At 38.4% G+C, this 21,891-nt stretch overlaps 1 protein-coding gene across 3 annotated transcripts in view; it reads left to right on the top strand.

The window, feature by feature from the left end:
- Positions 1-21,891, top strand: part of mettl15 (methyltransferase 15, mitochondrial 12S rRNA N4-cytidine) — an 83,315-nt gene that overhangs the window by 25,721 nt on the left and 35,703 nt on the right. For all 3 annotated transcript variants that reach the window (XM_057847706.1, XM_057847723.1, XM_057847716.1), the window contains one exon: positions 21,417-21,553. In XM_057847706.1, the coding sequence (XP_057703689.1) occupies positions 21,417-21,553 (137 nt within the window). The remainder of the gene's footprint in view (positions 1-21,416; positions 21,554-21,891) is intronic.

Here is a 21,891-nt window from a genome sequence, read left to right as displayed (position 1 = left end):
TGGAGTGTCTATGCACTACTGACGCTCACCCCCTCTATCGAATCACGGGAGGATTGTAAGATTGCTCGAGAGTAGTGGGTATTTCAAGAGAACAATATAATTTGCCTAATGAAAGGTTTTAAAATGCTTTATTGATGAATTTTCTGAAATGTAAGCACCACACAGAAATTAATATAATTAATTGCATATTATTTTGAAAATCGACCAGATCCACTGTATGTTTACACGAGCGACTTCCAGTCTGTCCAATCTTACCTTGTTCGATTGACGCAGCAGGGTTGCGCCTCGTGATAAATAATAAACTATGCCATTCTTTCTGATTGCGTCGTGTTTTACCGCTTCACTTTTCCGCTCTGGTTCAAATTGGAAGGAACGAACCGAAGACATGTTGCTAATGAATGACACGCTGAAGTCCGGCAGCGGGACTTGTGATGTCACCGTACTGCGACGTCAACAACCATGGCGAACAATCAGTTAAAATAATTTTACAAATTTTATTAAAATGAAAACATTAAGAGGGATTTAATGTCAAATTATTATAACTCATACTAAGATGTATCTTTTAAGAATTACTTGTCTTAAAACTAGAGGATCACTTTAAGGCATCCTGATGCATTGCCGAATCGAATCGTGACCCTCTGAATCGAATCGAATCGAATTGAATCGAATCGTGGCCCTCCGAATCGTAATCGAATCGAATCGTGAGCGCAGTACCGATGCACACCTCTAGCATGTAATTAACTTTCCTATATATAGGATTTTTTAAAAAAGACCTAGCTGGTAAAATGGCCATAAAAGTTGTAAAGCAATAAAACAACAAAAATGAATGAAATGAACAACAATCTTACAAAGTATTTCATATTGGGCCAAAATTATTTTTAGAACGGATCATGTGACTAGCACCTTAGAGACGGTCCTTTGATTTGCCCAGCCAAAACTACACCTAACCCTCTTTTGCAGGAAACAACAGACTCCAAACTCGGATGATTGACTTCCATCATCATCTCCAAAAAGATGCTGAAGATGATTTGGCAATCCGTGGTTGTGTACATCAGTAATCCCCAACCACCGGGCCTTAGACCATAATTTGTTAACAACCGCAATCTGGCCTGGGCCTCGTGACACATCAATATGCCTGTCTACTCTATTGACAACAATTACTGGGGTGTTTGCACACCTATAGCAGCCCAGTGTCAGTCAGTGTAAACAGTAGCATGAGCTGCTGTTGGCTGTGTGCTGCTGGCGGCGACGTTTGGACAGCTTTTTTACAGGGAAAAGGCCACTTGCTGAGCCAGAAGAGTAGCCTACAACCAGGTCCCGTCTGTGTAATATGTGGCTAAAAGCTAGCAAGCAAGGCAACAAAAGCAAATGCACTTAGAGCATCAGACCGTGTGGTGAACTGTATTGCTAAAGCCAAGAAACTTTTCACGATTGGAGAACTCATTATGCCTGCGACCAAGGATATTTGCCGTTAAATTTTAGGAGCGGCTGCTGTTAAATAAGTTGATTCAGCATATGGCAAGTTACATTTTCCTTGGACTTCATCTTTTTTTTTTTAGCCCTGTCGTGTTATAATATACGGTATTTACTGTAATTTTCTGCCACACATTGCCGGTTTGTGGAAAAAGGGCCCACATCACACTGGTCCGTCGTGCAAAAAAGGTTGGGGACAAGTAGTGCACGTTATGCCCTTGTGTATGCTGGGTAAGGGTTTGCATCACAATAACAGATCTTTTTCACTTTATACTGAGAAGGTAGGTAGACTGAGGTATGAGTTTTGTAGCCTGACATCAGTGGAAGGAAGGAGGTCACTGAAAAAGCTGCTGTCCGTCACAGACACGGCATTCACTGCACAGCACCATCTCCAGAGAAGTAGATTCAGTGACAGGCTCCTGTTACTCCCCTGGTTCACTCACAGGCTGAGGAAATCCTTCTTCCCCCATGCTATGTACTTTTTATTGTTTTTTAAATTAATATCACGTTTCCTTAACCATTGTCAACATCGTGCACAATAACCACAACGCTGTCATGTCCCATCGATCTTGTTAGGGTTTCATTTTCATTATCCACCATTTCATGTAGGTTTGTCTGCTTTTATTTTGGTAGTAACCTTTCCTCCTTGTTTGAGCTTTACTTCCTGCCCTTTTGATTCCTCATCATGCTGATTGTTTCCACCTGTGACCCTTCCTCTGTGTATAAATAGTCTGCGTCTGTCCTTGTGACTTGTCAGTTCGTCTTGATTCGTGCCATGTCCTGAGCCACCCTCTTTTATGTAAGCTTTGCCTTGATTCATGTTGGAGCCAATGTCTTTTTGTTGCTTCGTTTGTTCCAGTTAGTTTTTTTGCCTTCCAGCCATTGCTGTGAATTTTTTGACACTTTAAGAATGCTTTGGACTCCTCAATAAATCCTTTTTTTATGACTGAGTAACCATGCATTAGGGTTCTTGTTGTATCCTTGTCAATGCATCTTATTTCAGAGTTTCATTATTCAATGAAATTATGACCATTGCTTTATTTACATATTAAGAAAAAAATTATAAAAATGTATGTTTTGTCATTTTTATACAGACTACTCACTCAACCAATAAGTTGAGCACTTTTGCTCGAAGCAAATTAATTTTAAGGTGCCGTAAACCCTATGTTTAGAAAATGAAATTCATCACACTTTATTAAGAAATCTAATAAGTATAAGGTAGTATAATTTCATTTCATTACAAAGTGCATCAAATACTAAACCTAAATCATTTGTTGTTTGATAGTATCATGGCAAGAATTGCTAAATCTATTGGAGCCAAATTCCTTCGGTTTTTAACGTACGTGACCATTGAACCTTATTTCTATTTTGATTTGGCTATTTTGATTTTTTTTTCAGCAGACATTTTTTGAGATGTCACTTACACGGCAACATTCCCTCAACTATTGCCTACCTCCATTTTTGGATGTTCATGATGATGGCTGTGCGACTTCCTGTGGTTTTAAGAGCCTTTGAACATGCTTGATAGTGGGCTCTTTTTCTTCTCATTGTCTGATGCTGCAGACCTAAACCAATTTCAAATGAACGAAGAAACATTTTTTTCACCCTGACCCCAAAACTTTGTTAAATGGCTGACCTTAGTAGTGTTCTTGGTGTATTCTGTTGGAAGGTGCTTCTGGACCAAATATAGTTCAAATCAAACTAATTATTTCAGAAGAGATCGTATGTTACATGTGACAATGGTTTTATTGTGTGTGTAACCGTATTTGTGTCACACGACATTAAATTGTGCATGGAAGACAGAAGACCTCTGTTGAGCCATATCTGAATATTGCTATCATAGCAGTCACTCAAACTACTATTCTGAACTGCATGTATCCAATATCGATAATCTCTAACAAGTGTTGTGGCAATCATGGAAAGTGTCGAAATGATTGTATTACTTTTGGTCCATCAGCAATATTTACAGTTATTCTCTGTATGAGCGTGGGCATGCTAATCAGATACATACCCTGTGGATAGTTGGATTGGGATGACTCATTACTGCAACACATGCTGAACTGGTGTTTGTGTGACGTCCACCTGCGTAATTTGAAACTTTCTAGTAAATTTGGGAAGATGATCAGGGATAGTTCTTTTTAATTACTAGATGTTTATCATGTGTCACTGATCAAAATTATTTCAGATTTGTGCAGCATTTACTCCCCATGGTTAAGTGCTCCTTTGCCCTCTTCAGATACGTATCTTGACAGACCAAATGTGTGGGCCTGTGAAGCCCTGTGAAAATATTTAGTGGTCTATATTCAAAGAAAATACTTGATTTGACAATCTGAATAAGACAATTTTATTTGTGAATCCTTTAAATTTAAACCTGATGTAATCGAAATACACAATGATAACACATTGCAAATACACCTGGTGCATTACAATAAGTGGAAAGTTAAAAGAATATTCGCGAACCTCTTTTTCAGACAGTGACAGGGAAGTAGATGGACATACACAGTATTCTATTTCAGAATGCAATGAAGGAATTCAAGTATCCATTCCTGACGTTGAATATCTTAGGTTAATTCTTGGATTTAACGTCTTACAAATTCCTTTAAGGGACAGCAATAAATTGAGCTCTTGAAAGAAAATACTGTATTTGATGATTAATCCTACAATCTAAAACCTTTTTGCTGAAATAATTTTGGTGAGGCAAGGCTTCAAAGTTTGATCAAATTAATTTTTTGTTATTGAGCCTCTGATTGTGGATTTGATGATTGAACATTTCACGTTCTCAAGTGAAGTACGATTAGCTTTTGTATAATGCCTTGAATCTGCTTTGACCTTGATTTCTAACATGCTGTTTTTCTGCAAAGTATTGATACACTAACTGTAAAAAAATGCACACTAATTTCCTCAACATCGCGTATTGTTTTACATAAAAGATCAATCCTGAAGAGGTATTATAAAAAGCTTAAACAAGTGTGAGGCATTGACCTTATCTGTGTTACCAAACACAGTCTGTATTACCAGCCTCACCCTGTATGTGCTGTTTTTCTCAGCTCAAGTGCTCCCACTCATTGCTTACTCTTTCCTGACTAATTTGGTAGGGAAGAGCATGTCTGCTTGACATTACATGACACTATTCACCCTAACCACTAATGGTAGTTTCCTTTTTTCCTTGTCATTGTTTCTATCGTGTCTCCTGGCATACATTAAACTGTCTTAAAGCAGTGTCTTTACTCAAAAAGCAGGCATACAGCATGCAGCAGAAAATTCAAAAAAAAAAAAAAAAAAAAAAAAACGATAAATTGCAGGACACTGCATTAAATGAAATAATTTAAATAAGTATAAATGTTCCACTAGTTTTTTAAGCATTGCTGCTGACTGCAGGGAAAAATTGTAAACAGTCAGGCAATTAAAGGAGTTTCTGTATGTGGTGGGTGCTATTTAACTGCACCGTTGAGGGGCCATGATGAAAACTACCGGTGAACCTTGCCCTGTATTACATGGACTGTTTTGATTTCTGATAGGGCTGCAGCTGTCGGTTATTTTAGCAGTCTATTAATCTATCAACTAGTTTGTTTGAATAATCAAGTAATCGGTTTAGGAACATTTAATTTGTTGCAGAATAAATTTTAGGAGATGTAAAACAAAGGCTTGTTAAGATTGCACTTTCAAAGAAGCATTAAATGCGAATACAGAAACTTTCATTTAAAAAATAAAATACCTGAGCTTAGCCTCAAACGGTATATTAAAAAAAATGAGGATGTAAGTACAAGAGAACAATTGGCATAGTAAAAGTCCACAAGCTTAAGTGCTATAAAATGCCATTTTTTACAATGCAAAAAAATTGTTCAAACTAAATTCGATTCTATGTTTGACTATAAGCTAAATTACAACTTAAAAGCTAAATTACGAATGCATAAAAAACATTAGCTCAAACAAAAACCTAGCTTATGTTGGTCTTAACAGGGAGCAGCTGGATTGAGCCCTGTTAAAAGTCACGTCATATTTACTGTTGCCACTAAAGGGAAGTGTCTCCACCCAAATCATTTAAAAGAAATGCAAACACTTTAAAAACAAACCATTACGTCAACTCCTGTCTAATTAAAGACCAAATGTGGAGTAAGGTTGGCCAACCATGTTTTTGAATAACATCAATGGCTAAACAATTATAAGCATATTTTCGTTATTTTTTTAAACGCAACCCTTCCAGATTCTTAGTTTAACCCATTGCAAAGCCCTTGACAACGAAAATGCTTTTCTTCGACAATCTTCGGAAATCTTCGGAAATGACGTCAGACCGAGAACTTCGAGGGAAGTCCGCCATACACACAGTATTGTTGCATTGCTTCTCGGTAAGATGCCATGGCGGTGTGTGGCGATGTATTGTTCTCAATCTAAAGAAAAATTGTATGAGTGGCTGAAGGATAGCAGGGCACGTAAATGGACATCTTTAGTTCGCACTAAGCGAATGAATTTCACGCTATCATCGAGTCGTGTTCTCTGCTACAAAGACTTCGAAGATGCCTGCTTCCTCAACCGGTCTGCTTATGATCAAGGATTTGCAAAAAAGTAATTGTGATTTTTGGATAGATGACTGATGACTTTGTCAAGACAGAGCTGCATACTGTTGTGGAACAGTGCTTAATTTGTAAATCATAAGGTGCCGGAACGCAAAGTACATATGACAGCGCAGGGATGACGGCACGTGGACAGGTCCCGGAACATATTGTAATAGCCCGAATAGGGAAACAGAAAGGAGAGGAGTGAATGATGGCTTCCTTCACTTTATTGTGGCAACAGTTAAATAACAAATAAGAAAAAAAACAGCGGACTGCTGCAACATGCGACCGCCAACTTCGCTCTCACGCTGCACTCTTCTCCTCACTTCCCGCTAGGTCACCACTCTGCTGTCCGATGGCCCCTTCACGGGCCCTCACACAGTTACGGACATTACATTATGCAGAAAATGGTGCTGAAAACAAAACACAAATGCCCACTTGCCATGCTGTGGGACTTCCCTTTTTTTCTTTCTTTTCTATGTGCTTTTCTGACTTGTTTTGAACCATCTTCCTTCTTTTTGAAAAAAGACAGTAAATGCAACAGTCTTTCTGGCATGTTGAAATACCGTTTGATCCCGGCTGCTTGCGCCCAAGATGCCGCAAATTTCAAGTTTTTTTTTTTTTTTTTTTTTAATGTCAGGAGTGTGATTTGTTGGTCTAGCTTCTCAGTGCACCAACAAATCTCCGACTCTTTCATATGACGTTAATTTTCATAAACTACATGCAATTTGTGTAAATGAATTTATGCATATTATCATTTTATTTTATACTGTAATGTCCTAACTGCGTGTATATTCTGATATAATGTTTGTCGAGGCACCCTGAAGTGCACGCAACGTTACTCTTGTTTTGGTCACCTGACGCGGGAGTGTGATAGAGAGGCACAGGCTCTATCTATCGCTCCTCACAGCCTGCCGAGAGCCCCAAGCTATGTTCGTACTGTTAGCTCCATGTGTTCATAAAGAAACAAAGTTGTCAGCACGTCGTGTGTTCGATACCTTCGTCAACAAAAAGCTCATAACAAGACACTATGCACGATCCGTTTAAGAGACGCTACTACTGGAGAGCTGTGAGTAGTAGGAGGCGAGGGGGAGATGAGCGAAAACCAAAACTTTGCGGTCGAATGTGGCGGCGGTCCGCTATTATTTTGTTTTCTTATTGTTGCCACAATAAAGTGGAGAAAGCCATCAACGACTCATCTCCTTCTTTCCCCCCAACGTTTTTATATTATTATTTTATATGCATGAGATGTGCCGGATCTGCCAAAATGAACATGAAGTCTGATTTTTTTTTTTTTTTAAACAATGTCATCAGATAGACAAAAACATAAAATTATGTGCGAATGCCCGCATCTTCAAATCATGAAAATAATAACAGCCTATATCTTACCAATCTTGTAATCTCGATGGGTCTTGTCTCCATTCCATGTCACGTAGTCTAGGCACATTGTTTGCATCCTGATTAGCGTCTGGCTAATACATGTTAGGTCCAACATAAAATTCCAACCTCCTATTCTTCCTCCAACTCTTCAAAAACTTGGATCTCCTCCCTTGCGCTCGATCTATCGCTTATATCGCTGTTTGAATCATTGTTTGAAGGGCTTTGTATGGCGGCCGTATGGAGCGCTGCCATCGGTGTGACGTATCACTTCCGGGTTCGTCCCTTTTCAGGCTTGAACTTTGGAAACGCGATTATTTTGTCAAATATACAACATATAAATTATTTTTTCATGCTTTATTTGTTGGACAAACTGAGCACTGTGTCGGACGTCTCACCGCATAGGAAGGAATTGCAGAACACTGGCTGTAGTTCAAATATTGCAATTTAAATTTGTTAATATAATGCAGAAATTTATTCTGGAAGTTTTCAAAAATGTTTCTTTAGTGAAAACAAAGGTTTGAATCGAAGTGTGTATCACCTGAACCAATACACGTGAAAATTGATACAAGTCAATACAGATTTATTTTGCCTTGACCATTTAGCCTATCAATAAATTAGGTTCATATTGGTGAGAAATGTAGCCCTGACCTCCGTTCACTCAATCTGTTTGGTCTTATTAATGTCCCGGCCCCAGCAAAAAGTATACATGCAGGTTAGTGTCCCTACCAATGTTTAGACCAAACTTACACCGTTGCTGTGCCTACACATTTATCTAATCATTCACAACTGGCTTTAACGAACTGCTTTACTTCATCCTGGCATGACAAACGTACAACCAATAGATCCAAGAAAGTGCCGATCAGGCTAATGGGCCGTTTTCATGGTGATTATGCGACACCAAGACGCAACAATTGTGTTAAGGAATGGCATCGACTTAACATGGTGACGGCTAAAACAGAAGGCAAAGACACAAACTTTTGATTACGGCTTTTAAAGCAGAAGGATTCGTTTGCGAGGATTGCTCCACAAATATATGAATGGAACGCTCTCACTCCGATGACTTCAGCACTCGCACACATCACGTGCACAGTCACTGCGAGTAAACATTCAAAACAGAAAGCATGGCGGAAAGGCGGCTGTAATTTTCTGTTTTTAAAATATTTTTAATTTAAATATATATATTTTTTTTTTGCGTTTTTGTGCCTTTTGAAGCAAAAGAAAAAAAATGCATGGACACCATTGGTTCGAGTTATTTATTTATCATTCATTCATTCATTTTCCATGCCGCTTTTCCTCACGAGGGTCGCGGAGGTGCTGGAGCCTCCGGGCAGTAGGCAGGGTACACCCTGAACTGGTTGCCAGCCAATCGCAGGGCACAAGGAGACATACAACCATTCACGCACACACTCATACCTACGGACAATTTAGAGTGTTCAATCAGCCTACCATGCATGTTTTTGGGATGTGGGAGGAAACCGGAGTTCCCGGAGAAAACCCACGCAGGCACGGGGAGAACATGCAAACTCCACACAGGAAGGCCGAAGCCCGTGATTGAACCCTTGATCTTAGAACTGTGAGGCAGACGTGCTAACCACTCAGCCACCGTGCAGCCCGTTATTTATCTATTAATTTCTTAATTTTTTGACAAGCATTGTTATACGTCTACGCTCTCGTCTCGGTTCTCGATTGTGTTGAGACTTCCACCCCCTTCGGCCCTCTTCGCGTGCCTGCCTAAAGAGCACTCCGACGTCGGCCGGTTTGTCCACTGAGAATGCGCCATTTTCGGCGTTCGTTCCCCTGCTGCGTACCCGGCGACGAGCAGTCGCGTCCCGCCGGACCCAGGGCAATCTCAGGGGGCGTCTGGTGCGACTGCCTGCCAGGGCCGCAGCAGGGGAATGACGAGCCGAAACTTGCTCGTCGCCAAGGGCTGGCCGATCGGTGAAGGCAATCACCGCCGCCGTGTGAGACATGAGTCCGGTTAGTTTTGTGTGATTTTTCGTGTTCGAAAGGCGAGAAGAGAATTGGAAGAGCCTCTCTGTTCGGGTAGCATGTGGCCTAGCTCTCACCGTCCTCTTTTGTTTACGCTCTTTCCTCCGTCTCCTGGTCCACGCAGGGAAATGACAAGAGCTGGACTAACTCCGGTGGCATTAAATACCGTTCGGGAGGTTTAAGATGCCGGCAGTTTTAACCATTATGCAGTAATTTAGCCCTGTTGTGCTGAATAATTGTATTTTTTATATTTCATATTCCATTTAGCACAATACTGTTGTCATGACCATACAATTTATATACTGTAGCAATCGGGTAAAAATACTTTAATACAAAGAATATCCTGTAAAAATATTGGAGTAGAGAGATAAAAATGAAAGATTTTGTGTTGCTCATGCAGTCTGCTCTAGTCATCAGCCTCGTGTTTGTTCTGAATCTTCCTCCTCCTCCAAAATACGACTCAAACATAGTATATGGCTCTATGTCATATACTTCCTCTGGATCGACAATATCGTTTGAAAAATCCAGACTTGAACCAGAATCGCTAAAATACGTTTTTTCCTCCATTGGGCTTGACGCTAAATCCGCTGAATCGCTAATTCTCTGACGTCATCACCAAGATGGAGAAGCCAGTGCGCTATAATGACAAGAGGGTCTAAACGGCAGATTTAAAGTGCCTGTGACACGAAAAAGCATGTTTATTTCATAATATGCGCAGTATTTTATGCCCCTGAATGATATGGGCCGCTTGGATGTGTGTGGAAGCGATCGCTATTTTTATTTAGTTTTTTGAATCCCGCGCCATGAAAATGAGTGACTTCTGGCTTCGGTCTTGCATTGAGGAGGAGGGCGCTGTGACGTGTACGGTAGAAGACGTCCTCTTCACGCTACAGTGTACTGTTGTGTATGAGGACGAAGGATTCAGCTAATTTTGCGGATTAATACGTTTATTTTTCGCATCACGCCAGCCAAATGGCTGCAGAAAAATCATTCTGTATGAGGGAGAGGCGTATGCGCCTTTTTGGAGTTTCAAAAGGTTCCCATTCACCGTGGATATTTACTGTGGGACCATTGGACTGACGAGGAAGTGAGTAAACATCTTGTTTTGTATTATGTCAAATACGAATACAGCGATTACAAAGTAAACACTACAAACTTCCTTTAAATGAAGGACTACTTACGTTTGATCATTGATAGGCATGTAAAAAGCTCTCCTAATGGTCATTAGCAGCAGCACGTTAGCTGCGCAACAAATCCAGCCACCCTCCTCCGGGGAACGAACTGTAAATTGCTCTCCGCCGGGCGGTTTGCCGATCCACTAAGACAATTGACAACCGGGTCGTCATGTCAAATAATCCAGGATAGTTATGTGTGATTTTCCACTTCGAAGACTTTGAAACATCACTCGGTTCGGGTTAGCATGTCGGCTAGCTGTCACGGCTTCTGGTTTGTTTACATTCTCCGAAGCCGGGGAAGGGAAATGACATTTGTCCGATTTAGGTGTCATAAAATATCGTTCGGGAGGTGCGACAGTAAAGGTGAAGTCAACATTTTTGACCATTATGGAGTAATTTTGCCATGTCGTCCTGAATAAATGCATTTTTATTATTTCATATTGCATTCAGCACAAGACTGTTATTTGTCATGAACATGCCATTTATTTAGCAATTAGGGAAAATACTTGGATAAAAAGAATATCCTGTAAAAATATTGAAGTAAAGAGACAGAAACAATGACATTTTGCCGCTTTCTTCGTCGCGTTTTCCTCGTTGTGAATAGTTCCCCCTCGACGGGCTGACTGGTCCTTCTCAAGCCATTTATATGGCTATTGGGGAAAAATACTTGGATAAAAAGAATATCCTATAAAAATATTGGAGTAGAGAGACTGAAACAATGACATTTTGCGGCTCTCTTCGTCGCGTTTTCCTCGTTCTGAATAATTCCCCCTCAATGCGCTGAATAGTAAAACCGATGAGCCCAGTCTACCGCTGACGTCATCCACCTGTTGGGGACGCTAAAGCCCTATAATGGTAGGCGTGGCTAACCGGCAGATTAAAAGACTAATTTTTCGTCATCTGTGCTTTTCTAACTTGTTGTATATAGTCGAATCGTCTCAAAATATGATTCTAATTCACATAATAATGCCATTTAAGACTTTTTTTCTCGTGTCATATGCTCTTTAAAGATGCATTTCTCGTCATCTGCACTTTGCCAAATTGTTGTAGATAGATGAATTGTCTCAAAATATGATTTTAATTCATGTTATATGTACTTAAAAGCTTTGAAAAAGGCACAAAAAATGTTCTTCCTCCAATCTTTCAGGGTACCTGGTGTCGGAATTACAGGTACCCCACGCACAGCATTTAACCATTTTTGCAATTTTAAAGTTAGAAAAAAGATGTTTTAAGCCCCAACCATACAGCACATTCCTATGCAACTCTAACAGTCTTCCTGGGTGGGAGTTTTCTTCTTTGGGGGCGTGGTTTATCCTCCTTTCTAATCGTGTCAAATCCATTACCTGCAGTATTTGCACAGAGGAAAAGAAAAATAATTATTTTGAGAAAGCACATTCACATTTGTGATTGATATTGTGACTGAAATTTAAAACGGACTAAGGATAATGATTTTTGTTCATCTGTTGATGAAGCTTCAAAGTGTATTATACTGTACCGTATATCTATCAATGTTAAAACATACACTGTTTATGGCTGTAAGGCCTAAGGCAACATGAGTAAAAATTTGACTAAAATGGTAGACTGAAGAAGCTCCCATCCCCGAAGCCACCTTAACCACCCCCATCTCATCCCCTATATCCTTTCATTTCAGACTGAATTGTAAATTCAGTCTTCAAACTACTGGATGCATCTTCAATGCCTCTAGATGTGTTTTTCCTATTAACATGTTTTCCACCATGAAACCCTCATTTAGCTTGACTCCTCTTTGCTCTCCCTAATGGACTTGGCCCTGTTATTCCTTTGTCTTCCTTTAGTGCCATGAAATTCACCTTCAGGAGAAGAAGCCAGCTCTCCTGATGCTTCTTTACATTTTGTGAATACAGTTACATGAGTCTGCCCCCTCTTTTCTTCACTCAAGCTTTATATAGTTTGTATTGTTTCCCTAGCACACTGTATTGACAATCATGTCACACTTAAAAGAAATCCTTCCTAGCTGGCACCAATGAAGCGCATCATCATTTTGAAAAGACGTTCTGCATCATATTTGACCTTATTTCTTGTTTGCTTTAAATCAAAGTTATCCTTTTGTCATTTCTGTTGCATCTGTCTCTTTAGTGTTCTACATTTGAATAATACTTTGTATATTGGTAAAAATATTTTTTTATTTTTGCTCGATATTCTTTTCATTTCAGAATGAATTTCGGAATACAATTCTGTTCCCCTATTATAACTATGGTACTTAAATTCGATCTATATTAGTAATTTGAACAGTTTACAGACACTGGTAAAGCTGAGCAAGGTAATTTCTATTTTATTAATGATGCAATTAGTTAAAAAAATATTAGGGCTGACAAATGTAACGAGTTAACGGGCGGTAATTAATTTTCTTGATTTCATCACGTTAAAATATTTGACGTAATTAACACATGCGCGGAATGACCCGTTCCTGCGTTGCCTCAAACAGTTTATAATGATGCCGTTTTAGCACATTTAGAGTGAAAAGGCAGAGAAATGTGAGCGAACACAGGCGTTCATTGGACCGAAGCTTTTATTGTGTTAAGCTTTGGCATCCGCTACTAACAGTCATGGTTGCCCAGCTTCTCATCATGCATTTGGGCGGAACAAGAGACAATATTTTTCTTAACACGCTTAATTGAGCACAACACAGAACATATTGTATACCATTTGCAGCCACTACTGACAGTCATAGTTGCCCAACTTCCCATCGTGCATTTGGGCGGAGCAGGAGATGATCTTTTTTTTAGCACGCCTAATTGAACACAACGCAGAACGTACTGTATACCATTTGCAACCACCACTGAAGTCATGGTTGCCCAACTTCTCACCATGCATTTGGGCGAAGCACAAAGCATTCTTTTTCTTAATATAAAATTACTATAACTTGTACTCAAATTTATCTTTTAAGAACTACAAGTCTTTGTATCTGAGGATCCCTTTAACAGAAAGAATGTTAATAATGTTATTGCCATCTTGTGGATTTATTGTTATAATAAACAAATACAGTACTTATGTACAGTATGTCGAATGTTTATGCCCCTCTTGTGTCTTATATTTCCATTCCAATAATAATTTACAGAAAAATATGGCATATTTTAGAGATGGTTTGAATTGCGATTAATTACGATTAATTAATTTTTAAGCTGTGATTAACTCGATTAAAATTTTTAATTGTTTGACAGCCCTAAAAATTATATAAAATATTACACATTACTTTAGTAACTCTCAAAACCGGTCTTGATCTCAAGCACATATTTTACAGGTCTCGGACAGTCTGAGTCTCAACTCACAAAAGTCTTGGTTTTCTCTCAGTCTCGGACTGGCTGGACTCTGGATTTTTGTTCGAGACCGGTCCAGTGTAGAAATGATCTGTTAATCCTCAGCTTCAGCAATGTGGTGATAAATGCAAAAACTTTGTGTGTTATACAAAAGGGGGCTAAGAAATGCAGTAACTTTTTTTTTTTTATGACAAAACAATATTTTTCTTATCCATATTGTCAGTCAGATCGCATAAGATAATGCAGTGTTTTTCAACCTTGAGTCACGGCACGTTTTTACAGTACATTGGAAAAAATCTCGCGGCACACCACAAACTAAATATGTTCCTAAATTATTTTCTGTACAGTATATTTAATTACCAAATAATTTCTCAGTATGCATACTTACTCAGCGTGAAACTTAAGCCTGTTTAGATGAACACAAAGCCAATGTTCTTATTCTTCAACAGCTCTGTCTTTCTCTGCTTTTTTTTTTTTTTTAATAGCAGTTAGGCTTGAACAAGCTCAGAATTATCAGACACAGGACTTGAGCAATGTCTTTACTTGCATCAGGGCTGAGCATCTCGCAGGCAATGGCTTTGCAGGCTCTGTCACAGTGTGGGACTTTTTGGATTTAGCAACAAGTTCAGCAACAAGGTAACTGGCTTTGAGGAATTTCTCATTTACCTTTGTAGTTTTTCTAAAAAAAAGTTGCCTGTTTCTGTGTTTTCACGAAGGTGAAGAAAATAGTCCATCAACTTGTTTTCAAGCGACGGGTGTTTCATTTGAAGATGACGTTCAAACTTGCTTGGCACCATGGCGCTGTTGGATAGCTGCTTGTGTCGCATTCAAGAACTGCTCATAATTCTAGCCATTAGTCACCTTGTTGTCCTCAACAATGTGTTGAAATAAAACACTTTGTGGGACGGATTGACGGTCGTATACGACACATGATGAGTCTAACCAAATGATGTGCAATAGACGTGCTGGGGTCCACATTGTCGCGGACAGCAAGCTCGCTGATGGCTAGAAATCCGAGCAGTTCTTGAACGCGACACGAGCAATACCTCGCTCATCTGCACACGACCGAGAACGTTCTACTTAGTCCTTCCCGACGGCGTTGAAAAAAGATATATAAATGCCACATTGGATAATTTCTCACGGCACACCTGATGATCTTTCACGGCACACTTGTGTGCCGCAGCACACCGGTTGAAAAACACTAAGATAATGGACCTATCGCAAAACCACGCCCCCAAATTGCAAAAGTCTGTCACCTAGCCGTAGAGTTGCATTGGAAAACTATGTGGTCGTGACTTAAGACATCTTTCTTGTAACTTTAAAATGGCAAAAACCCAAAAGTTTAATGCTGTGCGTGGGGTACCTGTAATTCCGACACCAGGTCCAAAAGATTAGGGGGGTGGAATTTTTTTGGTTCCTTTTATTAAAGCTTAAAAGAAGTCTTGCCAAATGAACGCTATGGATAAGGGCTCTGTCGCCGACCACATAAACAACTGATTGTCAAGACAGTCAATCAAGGACGCGTATGCTTGCTAAAAGGTAAGTTATTGATTAATTTGTAAAAAAAAAAAAATATATATATATATATAATATATATATACTGTATATATATATGTATATGTATATATATATATATATATGTATATATATATTATATATATATATATATATATATTAGGGCTGTCACACGATTAAAATTTTTTAAAAATTTTTTAATCGAGTTAATTACAGCTTAAAAATTAATCGTAATTAATCGCAATTAATCACAATTCAAACCATCTATAAAATATGCCATATTTTTCTGTAAATTATTGTTGGAATGGAAAGATAAGACACAAGATGGATATATACATTCAAAATACAGTACATAAGGACTATTTGTTTATTATAACAATAAATCAACAAGATGGCATTAACATTATTAACATTCTGTTAAAGCGATCCATGGATAGAAAGACTTGTAGTTCTTAAAAGAAAAATGTTAGTACAAGTTATAGAAATTTTATATTAAAACCCCTCTTAAATTTTTCGTTTTAATAAAATTTGTAAAATTTTCAATAAAAAAATAAACTAGTAGCCCGCCATTGTTGATGTCAATAATTACTTACACAATGCTCATTGGTGCTGAAGCCTATAAAATCAGTGGCACCCAAGCGCCAGCAGAGGGCGGCAAAACTCCATAAAACACAATTAACAAGCAGTTGATTGTACTGTTATTTAAATCTGTCTGAGCAGGGGGAGTGCGTTAATTGCGTCAAATATTTTAACGTGATTAATTAAAAAAAATAACGCCCGTTACTGCGATAGTTTTGACAGCCCTAATATATATATATATATATATATATAAAATATACAGTACTGTGCAAATGTTTTAGGCAGGACACCTGCCTAAAACTTTTGCACAGTACTGAATATTTTTTTTTTATTACTAAATTTATTAGGATCATGGAAGCTTCCACTTGGGGAAAATATATACATACAGTATATCCTGTATATACATAATATAATAAAAATAAACAGTACTGTGCACAAGTTTTAGGCAGGTGTCCTGCCTAAAACACTGCCTAAAACTAAACCGTCTCAATTTTCTTGAAACTGTCAACTCATTTGCTGCCATTGACGGTGATAGACATCCAATCAATTTTTACTGGGAGAGCTTGCGGCGATTATTTACTGCCAACCTCAACCAATTTAAAAGGAGTGGCCATTGCCATTAATGGCATTGAAATTTTACCATTATTTACCAGCCATCCCAGTTCAAATGGATTGATGTCAGTCGCGGTCACTGGCAGTGAATGCATGCATGGACAAGTTTTTTTCATAACTTGCTCAAATACGTATTCTTGTCAAACTTTGCCAAAAGACTGCAAACATTACTGAAAGCTGTGGAATTATTGTATTTGTTACCACTCTTGAGCATTCCTTTGACAAAAGAAACATTATCTAAACATACAGGTTGCCACTGGGAATGCTTTCTGGGAAAGAGGTTTTTCAATGTTTATGTTCCTCTATCATTCACTCACTCTTTAACCCATTTTGACACACAAGCAGAATGTTTAGTTTTCAAGTCGGAAGTAATCAGACACCACTGCTCACTATCCACATATGTTTGACAGACTAATTGTAGCAAGCTGTCATACCTGTATCAGTTTATCTGCTCAAAGAGCCATCAGTTTTGGTTATCCTATGCCACCTTCTGCCTAATGCAAACAAAGGCTTGCTTCCAAATAAATATTATTTGCCACTGTTGAAAAAGGTAAACTCAGTATGACATAGAACATGTTCTATGGAATGTAACCGGTCGTAGATTTAGACAAAAGCATTTGCTTTAAGTTTGAGATTTGTCCCCACAATTGTGTTCATTATTTACTGGTTTATTAAGCGACTTAAATTGGCACAAATAGGAACAGTTTAAAAAAAAAAAAAAAAAAGCCACCGTTTTTCCTAAGTTAAGAACTGGTTGTTCCTGCGAGCTTGTCTTGCCATAAACTTTGTAAACCCGAAGAAGAAATGCAAACTGTTTAGCTTCACTCTTGCCATGGCAACGGACGCGCGAAGGAAAGCGATCCTGCACCTGTGTCTCCGTCTCTCTAATGGTCTGTCCGTTAGTGTAACAAGATATGTAAAAACTCCTCTCAATGACATTTTAGATCCCTCACTGTAACTTACCTGGGCTTGGGAGTCGCAAGTAGGATTTAGGTGAGTACGTCTCTCAGGTTCCTGCTCCGCTTTTCTTAATGAATTCAAGCATATGACGGCCTGGGATGAGGTCTCTGTTTCCACCGTAACCCTCTGGGGTTCCGTAATCCATACTTTTTATGAATGTGTACCTTTTCCCATTGAAGTTCCTCATATAATTATTAGTACTGTTTTTGTCAGAACATAAAAAAATGACTATTATGATTTTTTTTTTTTTTTTTGGGGGGGTGGGGACATTATCGACTGATGAGGTGACTGCCGAAGTTTCCTGCATTATACCACCTTGCAGCCTCACACTGCACCACTCGCATTACTCTAACTCTCCTGTTCCCTCTGCTGGGAAAGGCAGATATAACAACCTAAAATACAGTAATCAGCTTGATTGAGATGTTTATATATATATATATATATATATATATATATCATCACAATTTAAGGGAAAATAAAATAATTTGTGGTATATTTACAATATTTGTCTTTCCAAAGAGGAGCAGCTTGAGTTGTGCCCCTCTCAATGAAATACTGATGTGAATGACTCACCTGAAGTTTGGCGTCAGTTTATGTCACAAATGCCAGAGTTGGTCTGCCCATCTGATAGGTTGACCACGATAAAGCAAAAGTAAATGGTCTTGTAAACATTAATGTGGTCAAAAGGTGTGAAACCTGTTTCCCTCAGTGCAACTATGACACCCATGTGAATATATACATATTCATTTGGAATAGAAAATTACCACATGTAATTCTCTAGTTTTCTTGCAGTAATAAAACTGATAGAAGTTATGTTTTTCTTTCAGCCATAGCTTACCTAAGAAGTCAACAAGGATTCTTGTGACAAGTACTGCACACTTAAGTTATAAACTACTGTAGTTTATCTCGTGGGCACTTTACGATATGTCGTCTGGTTTTCTAAAAGCCAGTCTACTTTGCTTTTCCTTTTCCCTTTTTTGTATTGAATAGCACAACAGGCAAGTTCATTATGCGTGTGACTCATCCCACTAGCCCACACCCCCTCCCCGTCTGCTGCTGTGCGCTAAAAAGGAGAGGCAACCGCCATTGATCATTTCTTTCCTCACACATTCATGCACACAGCCCACCTTCCACGTCACTATCGATCGACATTTTAATGTTTTTGTGAGAAATGGCTAAAAAAGCATTTTGTTATTATTTTATTATCATTCCCTGTAACTGATATCATAAATTACAGGTGAGAAATGTAAAATTATCTGTAAATTATCCAGACAAGTATTCATTTTTGATTTTATTACTGTATTCCAGATCAGTTTTGGAATTGTGCTTATCTGAGGTATTAAAAGTTATCGGTCTAATTTTTTTTCTTTTTTTATTTCAAAATGTTTTTGTTAAAATATTTCTGACAGTTGAAATACAAATTGCAAAAGCATGATGCATCCCCCTTAACTCTTAATGTTTGTAATACTGTAAGAACTTAAGCAAAGGTGTGAATCCAAAAGAGAAATGATCAACGATTTCATCTTTTCTTTGTTGAAATACATCGACCACTGAGGTTGCCCAAAATTACACTGATGACAAGCAGGAAAGGCAAAAAAGTAACCGAAGAAGGCTATATACAGTGTATCACAAAAGTCAGTATGACCCTCGCATTTCTGCAGATATTTAAGAATATCTTTTCATTGGACAACACTGACAAAATGAAACTTTTGACACAATGAAAAGTACGATAGTCTGTGCGCAGCTTATATAATAGAGTTAATTCATTTCCCCCCTCAAAAAAAACCTCAAAATATAGCCAATAATATCTAAACCTCTGGCAGCAAAAGTGAGTACACCCCTATGAAAAACTGCACATCCCTAAATGTCCAAATTGAGTATTGCTTGTCATTTTCCCTCCAAAATGTCATGTGACTCGTTACAGGAGTGCTGTCAGCATTGCTGCAGAGATTGAAGAGGTGGGGGGGTCAGCCTGTTAGTGCGAAGACCATACGCTGTACTCTACATCAAATTGGTGTGCATGGCTGTCACCCCAGGGGGAAGCCTCTTCTGAAGACGGTACACAAGAAAGCCGCCTGTCTTATCAAACCATAGTACATGGTTCCAATAATCCATGTGCTTTGTTGACATGTCTTCAGCAAACTGTTTGCAGGCTTTCTTGTTCTTTTTGGGAACATTAAGCGAGCAACATTGCTTTTTTTTCCTCAAAAGTGGCTTCCTCTGTGGAGTCCTCCCATGAACGCCATTCTTGGCCATAGTTTTACATACAGTTGATGTGTGCACAGAGATATTGGACTTTGCCAGTGATTTCTGTAAGTCTTTAGCAGACACTCTTGGGTTATTTTTTACCTCTCTGAGTATTCTGGCCACTCCTTGGGAGAAAAGCAACTGTGCCAAACTCTTCCATTAGTAGACAACTTCTCTGACTTTCGATTGATGAACATCCAGACTTTTAGAGATGGTTTTGGATCCTTTCCTAGCTTTATACGAATCAACAATCCTTGATTGCTGGTCTTCAGACAGGTCTTTTGAGCAAGCCATGATGCACATCAGACAATCCTTCTCAACAAGACAATTCTTACCAGATGTGTGTTTTATAGTGGGCAGGGCAGCTTTAAACTACTCATCAGTGATTGGGCACACAATTGCTCTTTAAGTCTTCTTAGGCAGAGGGTTCACTTACTTATTTTTCCCCCTTCTGTCATTGTTTGCATGCTATCCTCATTAAAATATGAAAACCTATAAATGTTTGGGTGGTTTAATTAAAGCAGACACTGTTTTTACATCTGTGTGATTTTGACAAAGATCAGATCACATTTGATGGTAATTTTATGCTGAAATGTGTGATATTCCAAAAGTATCAGATACTTTTTCATACCACTATAGTTGTTAGAGACGTTGAATGCACCCCAAGTGATAACGCGCCGGGCAACAGTGCAAAATAGAAAAGGGAAATGTCTTTTTTTTTTTTTTTAATTAACGAGAAAAGGTGAAGCTTGTTTGTTAAAAATAAAAATCCATAAATAATAAGCAAATATTGTATTAGTGTCCAACAATCAATATCATATTGTGAAATTGGTGATTTACTGTACACTCATAGTAGTTTGCGCCCTCACCAAAATCCACTTATATATGGAGGGAACCTCTTTGTCATTTAAAAAAATCCACGCAGTCATCGTTAGCTTGCCTACAGAATAAGGAAATAATCTAAATTCCTCCCATTTCTTGGACACTGACACATTAGGACTGTCAAGAGATTAGTTTACAATTATTCAAATTGATTGATATTAGGTAAAACAAATCAATTCATCTTTATGTTTGTCTTTATCTATTACGGCAATTCCAACATCACTCTAATGTATTTCCAAAAGGAAGTGGGGTGTTTTAAATTCTTCAGCATCCCACCATAAAATAGGTCTAAAATCAATTGTAATCTCTTTTTGTTTTTTTTTATTTATGTATTTTTTTTTTTTTTTTTTTAGAAATGTTTATTGCATTACAGAGGTTCTTTATTTGAAATTTAGGGCACTGATAAAGCCTACTAGCGATTGTTTACTCAAAGGTGTGAACCATGAATGAGACTTATTGTGGATTTAACAGTGGAGGATAAACCTTTTTTACTATAATGTAGTGTGTGAAGTTCAAGACACTGAACCGTAAATTTCTCCCAATAGGCATAGCAGCGCAGAACATTGCATAGCAGCAGGACCGCTACTACAAATGCTTTAAATGTCTGATTGGCTCTGTAAAATTTGTCTTGTCGACTGCTTGCATGAAGCCTACTGTAAATCATAAAATGAAAATATATTACTCATATATTTCTATATACAGTATATGTATAATCCTGTTGAACACAATGTATTTTTTTATGTTTTGTCTCATAGGTTGTCCTCGACATGACATTTGGCGGTGGTGGTCATACCAAAGCAGTACTTAAAGCCATTTCTGATGTTACTGTCCTGGCTTTAGATCGAGATCCTATGGCAATTTCCCTGGCCGAAGAATTGGCAAAGGAGAACCCGTAAGTGATTTATACTAAATAATAAACACCTAAACTCAAGCCCATATTGATATCTGTCTGGACACATTTATTCAGGGTAATGGTTAATGTTTTACCCTTTCTACCATCACACTTGACAGCTTTTTGAGCAGTGTTTGGTTTGTGGCCAGCTCTGCAAACGTATGTAGCAGCAATGTATTATTTCAGTTTTTGCTGTATGTCTCAGGACTTGCTTGACTCCAATCAAATGCTCTTCACTGGTTAGTGAGTTAGTTATCCAATCAAATCCATTTTCCTTCTTAACTTACATCGTTTCTCTCCCCACGCAGAGCTGGTGGGCTGAGCATGCCATTTGTCAG

The sequence above is a fragment of the Corythoichthys intestinalis genome, chromosome 1, assembly GCF_030265065.1.
Source record: "Corythoichthys intestinalis isolate RoL2023-P3 chromosome 1, ASM3026506v1, whole genome shotgun sequence".
Lineage (NCBI taxonomy): Eukaryota > Metazoa > Chordata > Actinopteri > Syngnathiformes > Syngnathidae > Corythoichthys > Corythoichthys intestinalis.
The sequence above is the reverse complement of the archived record's forward strand: the minus strand, read 5'-3'. Positions and strand labels throughout refer to the sequence as shown.